This window comes from Nipponia nippon, unplaced genomic scaffold (assembly GCF_047370975.1).
Source record: "Nipponia nippon isolate SJK-2023a ecotype South Korea unplaced genomic scaffold, ASM4737097v1 scaffold_3, whole genome shotgun sequence".
NCBI lineage: Eukaryota > Metazoa > Chordata > Aves > Pelecaniformes > Threskiornithidae > Nipponia > Nipponia nippon.
The window spans coordinates 103,689,147-103,703,211 of record NW_028262347.1 but is presented as its reverse complement, the minus strand read 5'-3'; the positions used below and the strand labels follow the sequence as shown (position 1 = coordinate 103,703,211).

The following is a 14,065-nucleotide window of genomic DNA, read 5'->3' as shown; positions in this document are numbered from 1 at the left end:
TATGTAACTAACAACATGGCGTTGCAAGATTAAATGTTAGGGAAAAAAAAAAGCTCTTTATGAGACCATTCCTCTCAAAAAGTTTTCAGCCTCAAACCAGACGGGACCTGCCTCTTTCTAAAAGAAAAAGAGCCCCAATCACAACCATCTGTCTTTTTGCTAGAGAGGCCGGTCTTCACAACTCAATAGATGTGACTGGGGCAATTTTCCATTTCACAATTGGAATTTAATAAGCTTTGAAAGCAAAGCTGTTCTTTAACACTAGAAGTAATTTCGGGTGGTGGAGTTGTGCGTGTGCCGCTAAACTAAACAGAGGGAGGCTGCGGGACCCAGGCTGGGCTGCCCGGGCCTGCTCACCCGGCGGCACCAAGCCTCTCCAACAGCGCAAGCCCCTGCTTTGAAACAAGCCCCCAGCGCCTCGCTGGGGCGCGTTCCGGACGTCTGCTCCTCGGTTTGACTCAAACGCGTTTGCGCTTCTCAGCACAGTCCGAGGCCCCAGCCCACCCGCAAATGCTGCTCCTCCCTGCGGCGCCCTGCAGACTGGAGCACCGCAGGTGATGGTCTGACCCAGCAGCTGAGGGGAGCAGCGGCCTCTGCCCTGCGCGCCACGCCGTGTCCCCTGAGCCCAGGGCAGGGCAGGAAAGCTCCAGCTCGGACCAGGAACCAACCACGCCTCTCACGGCTTTCGCCACCCGTGTCCTTTGGCTGACAGAGCTGTTTCCAAGCCTTCTCCCCTCCCTACCCAAGAACAAACTAAGGACACACAGACTTTTGGGTTTTTTCCTCCTTAAAACACTGAACGTGGAAAACGAGCAATGCTACTTACAGTTTTCTGGGAGGGAGGACGTAATTTCTTCTCCCCAACAATGCAAGAATGAGAGACAGCTCCAGACTCCACCTGTCAGAAACACAGCAGCATAAAATGAGTACCTGCTTTCCAAACAAAGAAAACCCACAGACATAATCCTGTCACCCGACCACTTGCTTCAAGGGGGACAGGAGACACACAGCATGAGAACAGAAATCAGGCCAACAACAACTGCCCAAGGAATTCTCCTTTATTGCAGATCTGCCTTCATAGCTGGCAAAAACTACTACAAATAACGGCTACTGCAAGGGAAGCCTCAGGGACGCAAGCCCGACTGCAGCTGGGCACTTACAAGTGTCAGAACCAGGTCTCTCCAAGGACAGCGAGGTCTTCCCAGACAAAGACTGAATCTGTATTTTCTCCACATACACAACTCCAGCTAGTCACGATGCTAATCACAACTACCACCGGAGTATCAAATCATGACAAATGCTGTCTTGCGAGGCTGAGAAATTTTCCACTAGCACTTACAAGGAGGAAGGGACCACCACAAGGTTCATCACGTGTTTGTTCTGTTCTAATACGACATCATACATAGACTGTACAGCTCGCTAGTATGGGGGTGCTTGATTTAAAAAACCGAAAAACAACAAACCAAACTTACCATTTTTTAACTGGATCTTCTGCACTCAAACTTTGGGAAGAGTTTCCAATTAGAACGCATCTGCAATAAAGTAAAAATCAAACATTAAAACTCCATTAGCAATAGCATGTTTGTTATTTTTAGTGTGCTTCTTATCTTTTATCTTAATTCTCATCCTGTTCAGCAGCTTGTCCTTACTTTAAAAAGAATATACCAGAAGGACTAAATCAGGTATCTGTATTGACTGGCAAACCAGTCAGTCCTCCCCCTCGGCCCAAAAAGCAGCCCCAATACACACTCGTGTCTCGAACGTTTAGTTCAAACCATCACACAAAACGCAGCTATACTGAACAGCCTTTCTAGAATCAACTAACGCTGCTCTGACAAGCTTGTACAAGCCAGCAATGGATGTCCAGCTTAGCGGACAGAAAATATCTAGGTATTTTATTTATGAGAGAGAACGCAAAAGCAAAAAAAGAAGCAGCAATAACAGTTAAATGAAATAGCATTTATGTTAAGCTAGTTCTCTGCAAGTGAAATCTGACCTTTTAGGCTATTTTTTTCAATAGCTTAAATTTCAGAGAGTTATCTCTAAAGAATTTTCAAGGTCAGATTAGACCTGTGTATGCCAAATAAAACCAATACACAATGATAGGAGCCGCAGCCCATGCACAAAATTTATTGTGTGCTACTGTTTATAAAATACTTGAATAGTTCAGAACATGCATAAAATTTCCAACTTAGGGGTATGTACAGATTGTACTTTATGGCAAACAAAAAAAAAGGGGAGATGAACTCTAGTGACATAAGTTTCAAGTTGTGTTCCAGGGGATGAGAAGGACATGTAGCAAATGTCAAAATATATAACAAAGTACAGTGGCAATCAGTACAGTCCATTATTTGTGAACAAATTAGCACAGGGCTTCAATTTTTATTTTAACCAAGCAGTCCTGTAGATACCAAAATACATGCAGTCTCGAGTTTACACTTTCACTAATGCCTTAGCAGTTGAACAGAGCAATTGCTTACGCGCTGCTTTGCCTAAACAAAAAGTATGGCCGATACAGTTTCAGTTTCCTTTACAGATTTAAAAACAATAAAAAGCTTGCAGCTATTCAGCCCAGTGATTATTAGCTATTTATGCAACCGTAATACTCACAATAAACTAAAAGTACCCATAACATCTAGGTAACCTATAGATGTACATCATAGGTCTATATATTAAATATTTGCCAAATGAAAACATGCATACACAAAATACAATGCCAAGCTTTACAGACTTGATATGAATCAAAATTTACTTAAACAATGTACAAAGTTCAATTAAAAGTACCTTAAAATTAACACTTCCATATTTTTCTTACTTTAAAATTAGTATATATAATAATCTTTTTAAAATTCAAGGTGGGGAAGAGTCTTGAAAAAGCTGGGCAAAAAAGTTTCTAAATTAAATATTTTTTTTTTAAATCTGTGTTCAAGTAATAAACATTCCTACATAGAAATCTTCTGATAAGCTGTAACTAAAAAATACAGTGAATACAATATAGAATTAGCAACGTCTAAGGAGTAAACCTGAGGTCAGCATTTTACAGAATGACCAACTGAGATTTTTTTTTTTTTGGCATTTTTTCTGTCTATTTAAAACACAGTTTTTGCAGCCTCAGATATTTTAAGACCATTCTAATCTATCGTTTTAAAGACATTTCATGAAACCGATGTCCATTAATAAATAGTTAGCTCTTCGGGTTGTATTTGAAAGTCTGATTTAAAAAACAAACAAACAAACAAACTACCTCTACTGAAAGAAAAAAATCCCATTTGTAAACTTAAAAGTGTTGACAACGATAAGCATAAGATGCCAGTCTAGATGTGCTTTAGTGATAACAGCCCGATTCTTTCCCCAGAGCTCTTCTGAAGCTTCAGCAGCCGGTGAGGGATGCTGTGTAGGTAGGCGAGGCACGCTCCCAGGAGGTCGGGTCCCCACGTGAAGAGAGGGGCTGTTGTCTCAAAAGCATGATGGTCTGTCTTCAGCAGGATCAAGTCAGATGGTTTTCCACCTCATGTTAAGTAGTCACTTCAAGCGATCCCCCTGGCTATTTCATCTGTCGTCACATCAAAAAGCAGTAATCTAGGAATTCTCAGGCAAGACACGAGTGAGTAAACCAGAAGCTGACGTGGTCACTGTGCATTGTTGTTGCCAGTCCCATTGTTTCCATTGGCATTTGTTGTGTTTATAGTATTAATACCATCTTGCTGAAGAGCATCTTTTCTTGGTGGCATTCTCTCATTGATCCTATCCAAACCTTTTGCTTCTTCAAAACTGCAGATTTTATGTTGCGGAGAGAATCCTCGTATTGCTTAACAAAATGCAAATTTGATATGTCAGTAATGGAAAAATAAGTTGAAAGCATATACTTTTTCTAACAAATGATGTTTAAAAACAGGTAAGAAATCAGCCAAAGAAACTTATGGCTCTGCATCTGTATTAGTAAAAGCTTCTCTAACCTACTTCCCTGAAATGTTCAATGGCAATCATGATTTCAGTTTGTAACGAAAAGAACAAAGTATGGCAAATATTCTGCAAGTAGGAATCAAGGGGTTTAAGCCCACTTGATTGCTTCTGCGTGTCCCTGGCATGGCCAGCTATCAACACCAACTGCTTTTGCTGCCCGGTGCGTCAGGCTTATCTTAACATCCCCCTTCTCTTCGGTGGAATGCCAGTAAGATCTAAGCAGCACAGCAAGTGCAGTGGAGGCAAAGCAGCAAAGGGTTACAAAAGCAACAGTAGATTTACATCCTGCGCACGCATCGATGGCCCGATCCTGCAGTTTTCATGCAGGCAAAACTGCGGGATGTGGTTCACGCTCTGCGCTAACCATGTGGATGATGGAAATGGACGCAACCACAACCACCGAGTTAGCGCTGTGGTTAAATAATGGTATCGTTTAACTACAAATGTATTTACGGTAAGTATAGAAAACAGGTATTATTTTGCTACTGATTATTTTAATGAATGAGGTCTGCAGTTGAATTTAGACCTGAAAATGGTTGACCACATAATAAGACTGAAGTCTTTGGGATGAAATAATTCTTTGGAGATTTAAGTACAGCTTTCCACTCACAACAACGGGACCTCTTGCACGTGTGTGTGAGAACAGAATATGGCACTTGTTTATATTTTTGGAGATCTGACTTCCTTAATTAAAAAACAAAGAATACAGTCATTAAATGGTGCTTTGCGACCAACTCTGAAAACCCCCGAAGGTAGCGCTCTCAGCTGCTATGCTGTTTATCATCCACTTCATTGAATATTGAGCAAGAGGAAATTAAAGTATCTCTGAAAAGACAACAATCTGACGTTGAATACTCTGAACACCAAATAATTTGATGGCATTTTGCTCAATACCACTAGCAAAAGACGTATATACAACTTATTTAGCACAGAAGCACTGATAATCCATGGAATTTAATATGCCTGATACTGGCAGGACGGTGTATATACTGGAAATAAATTTGGTCAACGAATTACGTTCAAAATCTATAAAAAGAAACATTACATTTATATGTCTTGCACTACCAGATGTGTTATGGGAAATTTAAAAAAATATGTTCAAAGCCATTAAAATAGATCTTATGAGAAAAGGCATGCATAAACAACCCTCCTTCCACATATAACCCCCCCGCAATCAAACAAAACCCTGCAGTTGAATGCAGAAAAAAAACCACTGAACACTACCATTTTTAAGGACTTCAAGACAACACCACGTTATCACAACATGCTATTATACAAAAACCTACTGCATATTTTGTAAAAACAAAGAAAAAAAGACCAAAAAACCCCAAGAATTTCCCTAAAATATTAAAGATAATCATCATCCTAAAGCCAGAAATGAATGTTACATGTAAAAGGGATGAATCAATGCGGTTGATTCATCTCTGCTTGTGCAAGTCGAAAGTAAAACACACCCACACAGAGTACTTTTGAATTCCCTCCCAGACACCACAGATCTCTGCCAATGGCAAAGACTCTGATCATACCTTTTTCAGCCTCAATTGCCTCTACAGTGGCTGTACAGAAGTGAGCAGATGCATGCAAAATGAATGAGAAAGATGAAGAGTGTAATATCGCATAGCAGAAAAGGCAATGATCAATTTAATATAGTATGCTACGCCAGATTAGATTACAATTAGTTAAAATGATAATTAAGGTTCTGAGGGGTTGTTTTTAAGTTTAAGTGAAACTTCTCCTAAATTTTACCTAATACAATTTATCAACTAAAAGTATATCAAAGCAACACTAATTAACTGATGTTATTAACGGCACATTTCTATAAGTTTTTTGGGTTTGGGTTTTTTTTTTTTTTAAGACAGCAACAGAAAATTTCAACTGATGTTAAAGTTGTGGTATGGTTTCAAAAAAAATACTAAGAATCTATTTGAAACTACTATTTCTGAAAATTAAAAGGCATTAGTGAGCTTCATTAAATTACCAGGAAGGACACTATAAAAATAACACTAGCAGCGTTCTAATAAGAAATTTTTTTTCTCTTTATGTTTAGCTCCCTGAAGTTTAACTAGTACTTCAATTTCTCACCGTATTTTAAGCTAAGATGGGTATCTCTGAGAACTGAACTGTAAAATTTAAATCATAAAAGACAAATCTAGCAAGTTATATTTAGAAAGTCTCGTAAATTGTTTAGTTGAATCAACAACAAAGCCTACAGCAGGAAGAGTTCTGGATTTAACATAGTCTTGGTGGGTAAATTAATGTGCATATGAAAAAAATCTAGCTTACTAGCTGCTTTTTGACCTAAATAACCATGACATCTGCTGTAACTTCTTAGGTGTAAGATCTTTCCCAGTTGTTTTAGCTCTAGAAGTCAAAGCTTTAACATAAGGTTATTAGGATATCAAAATCAAAAAGGGTATCAAAAGGGCAGACTTGCTAAAGAAACCACTTTGTAACTACGACCTAATCTGTAGCTAAGTGTCAATAACGGTAACAACTTTTTACCTCTCCTACTATGTGCCACGCTTGTAACACCATAATTTCAGAAATATTAACGACAAATAGCACACATAGTGGTAAACCTACTTGTGTAGTGCTTGATACATATTGTTAACAACAAAAATCATATGAGTATTCAAGCGAATGCTGGGGAAACTAGCTATATAAGAAAATATGGCATTAGATCAGAATAGAATTCTTTAAAGCCAATTAAGTTTAATGCTTCTCATTTCCTATCCAACAAAAACAAGACACAACATTTCAATTGCCTACACTATGCCTACACTATGTTGTTAAGTATCAATTGCCTACACTATGCCTTAACCTCACGGTTGCATAAAATTCTAATTTCCACTGAGGTAATTAAAAAAAAAAAATTAGATACTTGCATTAATTGCTACTAAAATAATGTGGAATACTTAAGCGTAATGCAGCATTTCAACTTTTACATACTGCACATTCCACGGTACCAAAAACAAAAAAAATTTCCTGCACTTAAATCTACAGAGACAAGGGCAGTCCCAGAATTAAATCAAAAAGCCACCTGAATGGATGGTTATTTACGTTTATGTTAAGGGAAAGAAACTTTCTCAAATTGTAAAAATAAACTAGTTTAAGAATTATTTTAGAAAGCCACCAAATACATACTTTCATACTATAATCAATTTGCCATACAAATACAAAACTATGTAAAAAAACCACCTCTTTCCACCATTTCCTGTTACCTGTGAAGTCTTTGTTTTCAATCTTTTCCTGAAAAGATCACGAATACTGATTTATCTCTGTAAATTATGTAGCTTGGTCATAAACACAAATTTCAAAATTTACTCCTAGTTCATTCTACTTGTAGTACTATTATTCCAAAAAGATCTTGGAATATACATCACAGTTAAGAAAAAGATAATTTTCAACTTGACATAAAAGAACAAACTGACTGGAAAATATAAGCACTTAAAAAAACACACCGTAAAGACTCAATTTGGAAAATAATTTTGTTGGATTCTCTTTTGCAGGTACATCTAAATTAAAACTATATGCTTTGTAAACCCTGATAAACCTCAAATAAATACTGTATTATACTAACGTAACAGGTAATCCTGAAGTCTTTGCTCAGAAAATTCTCAACTTGAGAGCAAATTTTAAGCAACAGGGTTCAATGGCATTTCCATCCTCAGTTCCAGCTCTCCCCCTCTCTGTCCCTCCCTTAGGGGACAGATCTGATACAGAATCCTTGCCAACTTTCAACACAAAACCAAAAAACTATCTTACTGCCCCTCTGACTAATAGCAAGGGCAGCAATGACAGATAAGAAGTATTTGGCTAGTTCAACTGATTTCCATGGAAGTACTTACAATTTTTAATTTAGGCTTGTGTTTAGTATATTGCTGAATAAGCTTTTAGGCGTTTAGGGTTTTTTTTAACAGATGTTGACTCAATTTGGAAAATAAATTTGTTGGATTCAGTTCACAGAATATTCAGTTCACAGAAGTCATTAGGACATGCTGCTTTAAAGAACAGTACTTAATAGGGTCTTTAATATTTCAGCCACTATAATGCAAGCAACGTAAATAATAAAAACCATAAATCTACATTAAAAAAAAAATGTAGAAACACACAAAGGCCATGATTTCCCAAAGCCTGTTTATATCCTAGTACATTGAAGCTACCTAAAAAATAACCTATAATTTGTTTTTCAAAAAGATACCCATATATTTCTGGGAAAAAAAAAATATATTGACTTCTTCCATAGGATGTAGTTTTGCACCTGTTTCCAAAATTATCTTTTTTAACTGACTTGTCTTTGTTTAACCCTTTCAGTACAGTTAGAATTTGTATTTCACCCTCAGACTGCTTTTTTGCAGTAAGAACCTGTTCAAGCGTTGCCCATAAAGCAGTTGTATTAGACTGACTAACGTGTTCGGTCCCCTGCTCCGCATTATGTCAATGCCAACAAGCTTCTCTCCCCTGAGAATGGCCAGTATCTCACAAAAGACAGCATGTGTAGCTGAACAAATTCCCCAAACAGTAGTGGTATTTGCTAAGATCTAGTACTGAATATGTTACTGACATTAAGAATTATAATTGGCATATATGCAAAAATCGCATATGCATTGCATTAATAGTGACTTACATATATGTCTCTATATATATACTTGCCCTGATAAAAAAATTTCAGCCCAGCTCTCTAGAGAAATGTAGATATACACTGCAATTTCTTATAGCTCTCAAAGCTTCTTATAGATTTAATAGCAACCAGCACAACTAGACCTTTTCTCAATGTGCCATTGAAAAACGAGCACTCGTACGACGAAAACCTGGAAAACCCATGACATACTGGACAATTTTGTGAACTTTCAAGCAAACAAAAGAATAGAATAAAAAAAACCCCCTACAATTAATATTATGTTCTTTTCTTTTCTCAAATCTAGACTAGTTTAAATTATTGATAGTATATTGATCAACATAGTGCAATATACTTCAACAAGTAATTAAATATTTGTAGTAAGAAATCCTACTATACTACCAGTGACCATATTTTTGCCAAGAATATGAATTCACTCATATTATGATGGTTTAGAAAAGTGTCAATTAGTGAAGTTTTATTTTATTTTTGGTTTACTTCTAGCTTTGCAATTAAGCACAATAATTTGAAAACCTCTAGTTTTTCAAGACTGAATCAACAAAATTCTTATCAGTAAGAAGAAGTTACTGCAATTTCAGGAGAACTAACAGTTGGCATGAGTTATTTTGAACAATCAACATGACTAAAACAAATGAGGTATACTAATGTAGTCCATCAAGGAATATTGCCATCAGAAGTTCTAGTGAAGGAAAAAACACACCCACAAAAATCCAAAATGCATTTTGCATACTTTCCAAATGTCCCACATTTTCAGTAATGGTAGGAAGTCATATGTTTTATGTTAAAAAAATTTTCTAGTCAGTTTGATCCTCTCTGGTATTTGTAATGCAACATGGATAAAAATCTGTTAAATGAGCGAGAGGAATGCAGACTCATTTTTTTAAGCATAATAAAGTATCTTATTAAACAATGAAAATTAAAACTAGAACATATGCTTTTGGAATAATTGGATGGATTAGGAAACATACACCATTTCTTGTTATAGACATTCACAAAACAATCACATACATACACTGGACATATAAACTTACTTGTAGACATTATATGTCCACTGAAAAATTACTTAAAATGTGACATTCATGTTTCAAAGCTATTAAAAAACAGCTTTGATAGTTTAATAGAAAATGTACTGAAAGGCTTTTAAAAAAAAAACTACATAGAAAATTTAAAAAATTCAAATAAGCAGCCTAAATCACAAAATTAGAAAAGCAGCTACTCTTGGAAAACAGACTGTGTAAAAAGTGGTATTCATATATCACAATCTTTCAATAGTTATAAAATTCAGTGGTCCCACACAACAGTTTTATACTTTCTGTTAAAGCCTGAAGATGGCCAATAAAAAGTCTTTGAATAATTTACGTTAAGAGTGCTGCTGATAGGAAGTCCAGTTCCAGACTGGTATATTTTAGTTATCCACCACTGTGAACAGAAACCTGGACTTCATTCTTTTAATACATTTGGTACAATCTCGTAGCATTCTCCCTAAGCCTAGTTAATCATTTATGGGCCTTGAGAAAAATATGATCCAATGATTCAGCAAACTAAAAAAAAAGAAGAAAAACCTTTTACAAAATATTCAATGAGCCAGATTACAGGTATATTTTGTATAGAGTTCTTTTTATTTTCATGCAAAAAAAAAAAAATATATGCACACTTAATAACACCCTTTTATTTTGATTTATTTACAAGTTTTAAATTCAATCCCTTTATTCTCAACTGGTTTTATAACAATTACTGAATATTTTTCAAGTACATTATTGTTCAAAATGCACAGACAATGTGCAGCAGCAAATGCAGCAAACCTCAAAAACAAGGTGCTACAACATTGCTTCTACATCAAGAGACAGACAAGTGTCTGGGATAGTGGTTTAATTTTAACACTTATACAGACATACATCTATACCTAGAGAGAGACAGACAGATCTAAGAAAGCAGCTACATCTGCAGAGGAAGGAAACAGCATGTTACAAGGACAATTCAGGGAGATCAATTATACATAGAACATTTGACAAACAACATAGAGAACAAACTTTGGCATTAATTACCAGGGTACAAAACGTAGCACGTTGCAATCTATCAGTGGAGTGTAATATGGAACTCTGCAGCCTGTAGCTGTTTGTTAATATCAACAAGTACTTGACGTTGTCAATGAAAATACTAACACATCTATAATAAAACCATTTTAATGGAAAGCAGACAAGTAATGATGCAAAATTACATTGCCATTTTTGTATCTGTAATGATCAAACGCCTCAATACCAGATCTATAAGGTGACCCCACTTCAGGCATCTGTGCCACCTGAAAAATTGTAAACTAAGGAAGCTCAAAGTCTGAAAAATGTGGCCTGACACCGCTGAACTCATTTGCTTTTAGTTTTATACCCTGGTTAAGTATCCATTTCACATTGCCTGATTAACACATAACACTATGCTTGTATCAGCCGCTAAGACAAGAACTGAAAAGCATAAGAAATTCCCTGCATGCATTATGTGTAGTGTTAGCAAAAGAGTGAGATGTGCCCCAGTCCATCTGAGGCACAGCAAGTTGCATAACATCATTACCACTTTGCAGGGTCTGTCGTCCTCCAGCCAACACTCCACTAGGTAACATTCCAGTGGGAGTCAAACCCTTGAGTGTCAGCACACTTTCACTCTCCTCCCTGGCGTGAGAAAAAACCAGTAACAAAACCTTAAATATCCACTCATGAAAACTTGCATTAAAGTAAAATAAGGGATGGGGAGAGGGAGAGCCTAGTTTTGCTGTGCTTTATGTATGTCAAGACTGAATGTAAATTCAAATTCAAGCAACTAGAAATGGGAAAATATTTCTATTCCATACCAGTCTTTTCTCTGCCTAAGGAGTTAGAAATACTGATTACTTCCAAACGAAATTCTGAGCAATTACTCACATGCAGGCTCATTAGCTTTGAAATTAGCACTGAATGCCTCATGAGGTACTGAACATATCTCAGTGCCATGAAACAATCCACAACTTTGTTCAAAGTGTCTATGCTTCAGGAAATAACAAGTTTAAAATATTATCCCTATTTGAACAATTACGGTCTGAGGAAAACTATAAATTTTGGGTAAATGTGATCATGGAATCTCTAGATCTAGACAGGTACAAGAAAATAGTATTTTTTAAAGGCTGAAAACAAACAAACAAAAATCTGAAACAAAACCCCCTAGTCCTCAACTTTCTGGTATGCCAGAAATTTTCTGAGCCAGTCCTGACCTCCTCCATTACATCCTTGATTTCAATCTCTCTATTTTGGTATTGTCTTTCCAACACTCATAATTAATGGCTGGGCAAATAACTTGTAAACTAAAGATCGTGTTCTCTAATTTCTTGAAATATGCCTCAAAAATAACTTAAAAATATTTTTTAACCGAACATACCAACCCCAATGGGGTGCATCAATATGCCAAATAAGATTCTGATGCATAATTATCTCCCTGAAAAATGTCTGCCATTCCTTATCCTGGAACAGAGATGTTTTCCTAATATACATAATAAGAGGGGTTTTAGGAATGCAGAAGTCATGCAAGTACCTGAGAACAGAGAAGACTCTTGCCATCTTGCCAATTGCACGAATTTTGTTTCTGATTATTTCTTTCCGTGCGGCAGCTGTACCTACTTTCAATGGAATAAGAGAGAGTCTCAAGCTCATGAGTATTTACAGGGTCACTATCACAAAGCGCATCAAATTCAACACAACTGTTTAAGTTCAGTACTCTTCACAGGAGGCCAGTACCCAAACACTTAAGGGCACAAAGTTATAAAATTATGGCTTCAGAATGCCATCAAAACCACCATCACCTCTGTGTCCACAAAACACACACAAACAAGTTTAGGATGCTCACAGTGATTTCCTAAAGCTAGCAAGCATCTAAATTGCCGCCACTACAGTGTAGTAACTATCATAACTCATTTGCCTAAATTTTACACTTGAAATTCTTCACTGACATCTGTGTGTATCAAGATGTAGGCATGCAGCCCAATATAGAAGCCAAAGACATGTTAAAGCCACAAAAAATAAAGATTTGTTGCTAATTCTTACACAGCTGTCGGAGAGAAAACAGTAGTTTGTTTGCTTGGTTTTATGTCATCTCCCCAAAACAGAGCCCCACACAAAACCCCACAAAATAAAAAGCCAAAGAATTGCAGTGTTACCTCCCTGACGACTTAAGTCTATGCTCCATATCATCTTAGGTTTGCATCATATGCAGAAATTACAAATACCAACGATCTGGAGTAAATACTGCGTATTCTACAGAGCAGAGATACCATTTGTGACAGACAAAAGTGAAGACAAAACTCAAAGGAGGCTTGTGATTGGGAAGGAGAGCCACCTTTGCCTGCCTTGACATTATAAAAATGGAAGCTCCTTTCTCCAACACTAGGTATTGCCGGTTTTTTTCAACACATAAAAGTCATCCTTCCCCTCCTCCTTTCCTTTTGCTGACTCCTCAATTCCACTAAAACAGTACGGGTAGATGAGGAGATACCAAAACTAAAATCCTTACTTCTCCTCAGCCATTGGGGAAGGAGAGTATTAATCACACCAAGATAAGAGTAACTGAGTCATACTTTGAATTCAACCACAGGGGACCAAAAGTGAACAAACTCAGCTCTGTTTGGTATTCCAGATCTTCCATATATCATTGTTCTTCAACCCTGGGAGAAAGGTACTCATTAAAAAGTTGCCAAACTCATTTGCAAGAATGCAGAAGAGATGATCACAGAAGTGGGCAGAGGAAAGCTGCATATCCACAAATTTGTCTACTTGCATTCAAAAAAGGCAGCTGTGGAAGAAGCTTTTTTTCATCCCTGCTCACTCGTATTTAGCTTCCACATGAGAGTACATACACTCTCGCGCAACAGTCACCCTTTTCAGATCACAGCCGCAAGAACGCAAGGCCTTCTGTTGCACAAGACTGGGTAGACTTCCCACCCTGAACACCAAACCGAATAAAATACATAAGATAAGGCATATAGGGGAAAACAACAACAACAAAATCACACAAGAAGGAAAATGTACAGTAGTGACAAAGAAAAAAGGGAGCAAGAGACAACTTTTGTATGAACACAATGAAAGAATCTCAGGGTATGACAAATACCTGCCAATCCATTTAAACGAAATGAAAAAGCAAGGAACTACTAAGTAAAGCTTTTTTAGATAAAGGAACAACCTTAATGAACTGCAGATTCCAAATTTAAAAACAAAACAAAACAAAACAAAAAAAAACCAGAAAGCTCAGGAAAAACTTTTAATAGGATAGGCTGAAACATGCAATTTTTACTGAAAATAATTTATTTAAAATTTTAAGTTTTAATTTTTAAAGTTCTGGAAGTTTTTACTTTCTCTCTTTGAACACTCTTAAATAACAGCTTGAGGATCTAGAATGAGAAGGGGACTCTCTCAGAGTTTTTGAAAAGGCTAGGGCTAAATGAGGGACCAT

The 14,065-nt window shown here is 36.8% G+C and overlaps 1 protein-coding gene across 10 annotated transcripts in view; it reads right to left on the bottom strand.

Annotated features, from left to right (window-relative positions):
- PPP3CB (protein phosphatase 3 catalytic subunit beta) overlaps positions 1 to 14,065 on the bottom strand; it is a 73,636-nt gene that overhangs the window by 27,538 nt on the left and 32,033 nt on the right. For 5 of the 10 annotated variants that reach the window (XM_087763935.1, XM_087763938.1, XM_087763936.1 and 2 more), the window contains exons 11-16: positions 12,155 to 12,239; positions 11,165 to 11,262; positions 5,490 to 5,519; positions 3,245 to 3,808; positions 1,473 to 1,532; positions 827 to 898 (exon numbers count right to left, since the gene is read on the bottom strand). In XM_087763935.1, coding sequence (XP_087620061.1) covers positions 3,630 to 3,808; positions 5,490 to 5,519; positions 11,165 to 11,262; positions 12,155 to 12,239 — 392 coding nt within the window. In that variant the 3' untranslated portion in view covers positions 827 to 898; positions 1,473 to 1,532; positions 3,245 to 3,629. Of the gene's footprint in view, positions 1 to 826; positions 899 to 1,472; positions 1,533 to 2,103; positions 3,809 to 5,489; positions 5,520 to 11,164; positions 11,263 to 12,154; positions 12,240 to 14,065 lie in introns of those variants that run through there. The other 5 variants (XM_087763939.1, XM_087763940.1, XM_087763941.1 and 2 more) reach the window with 5 other exon arrangements.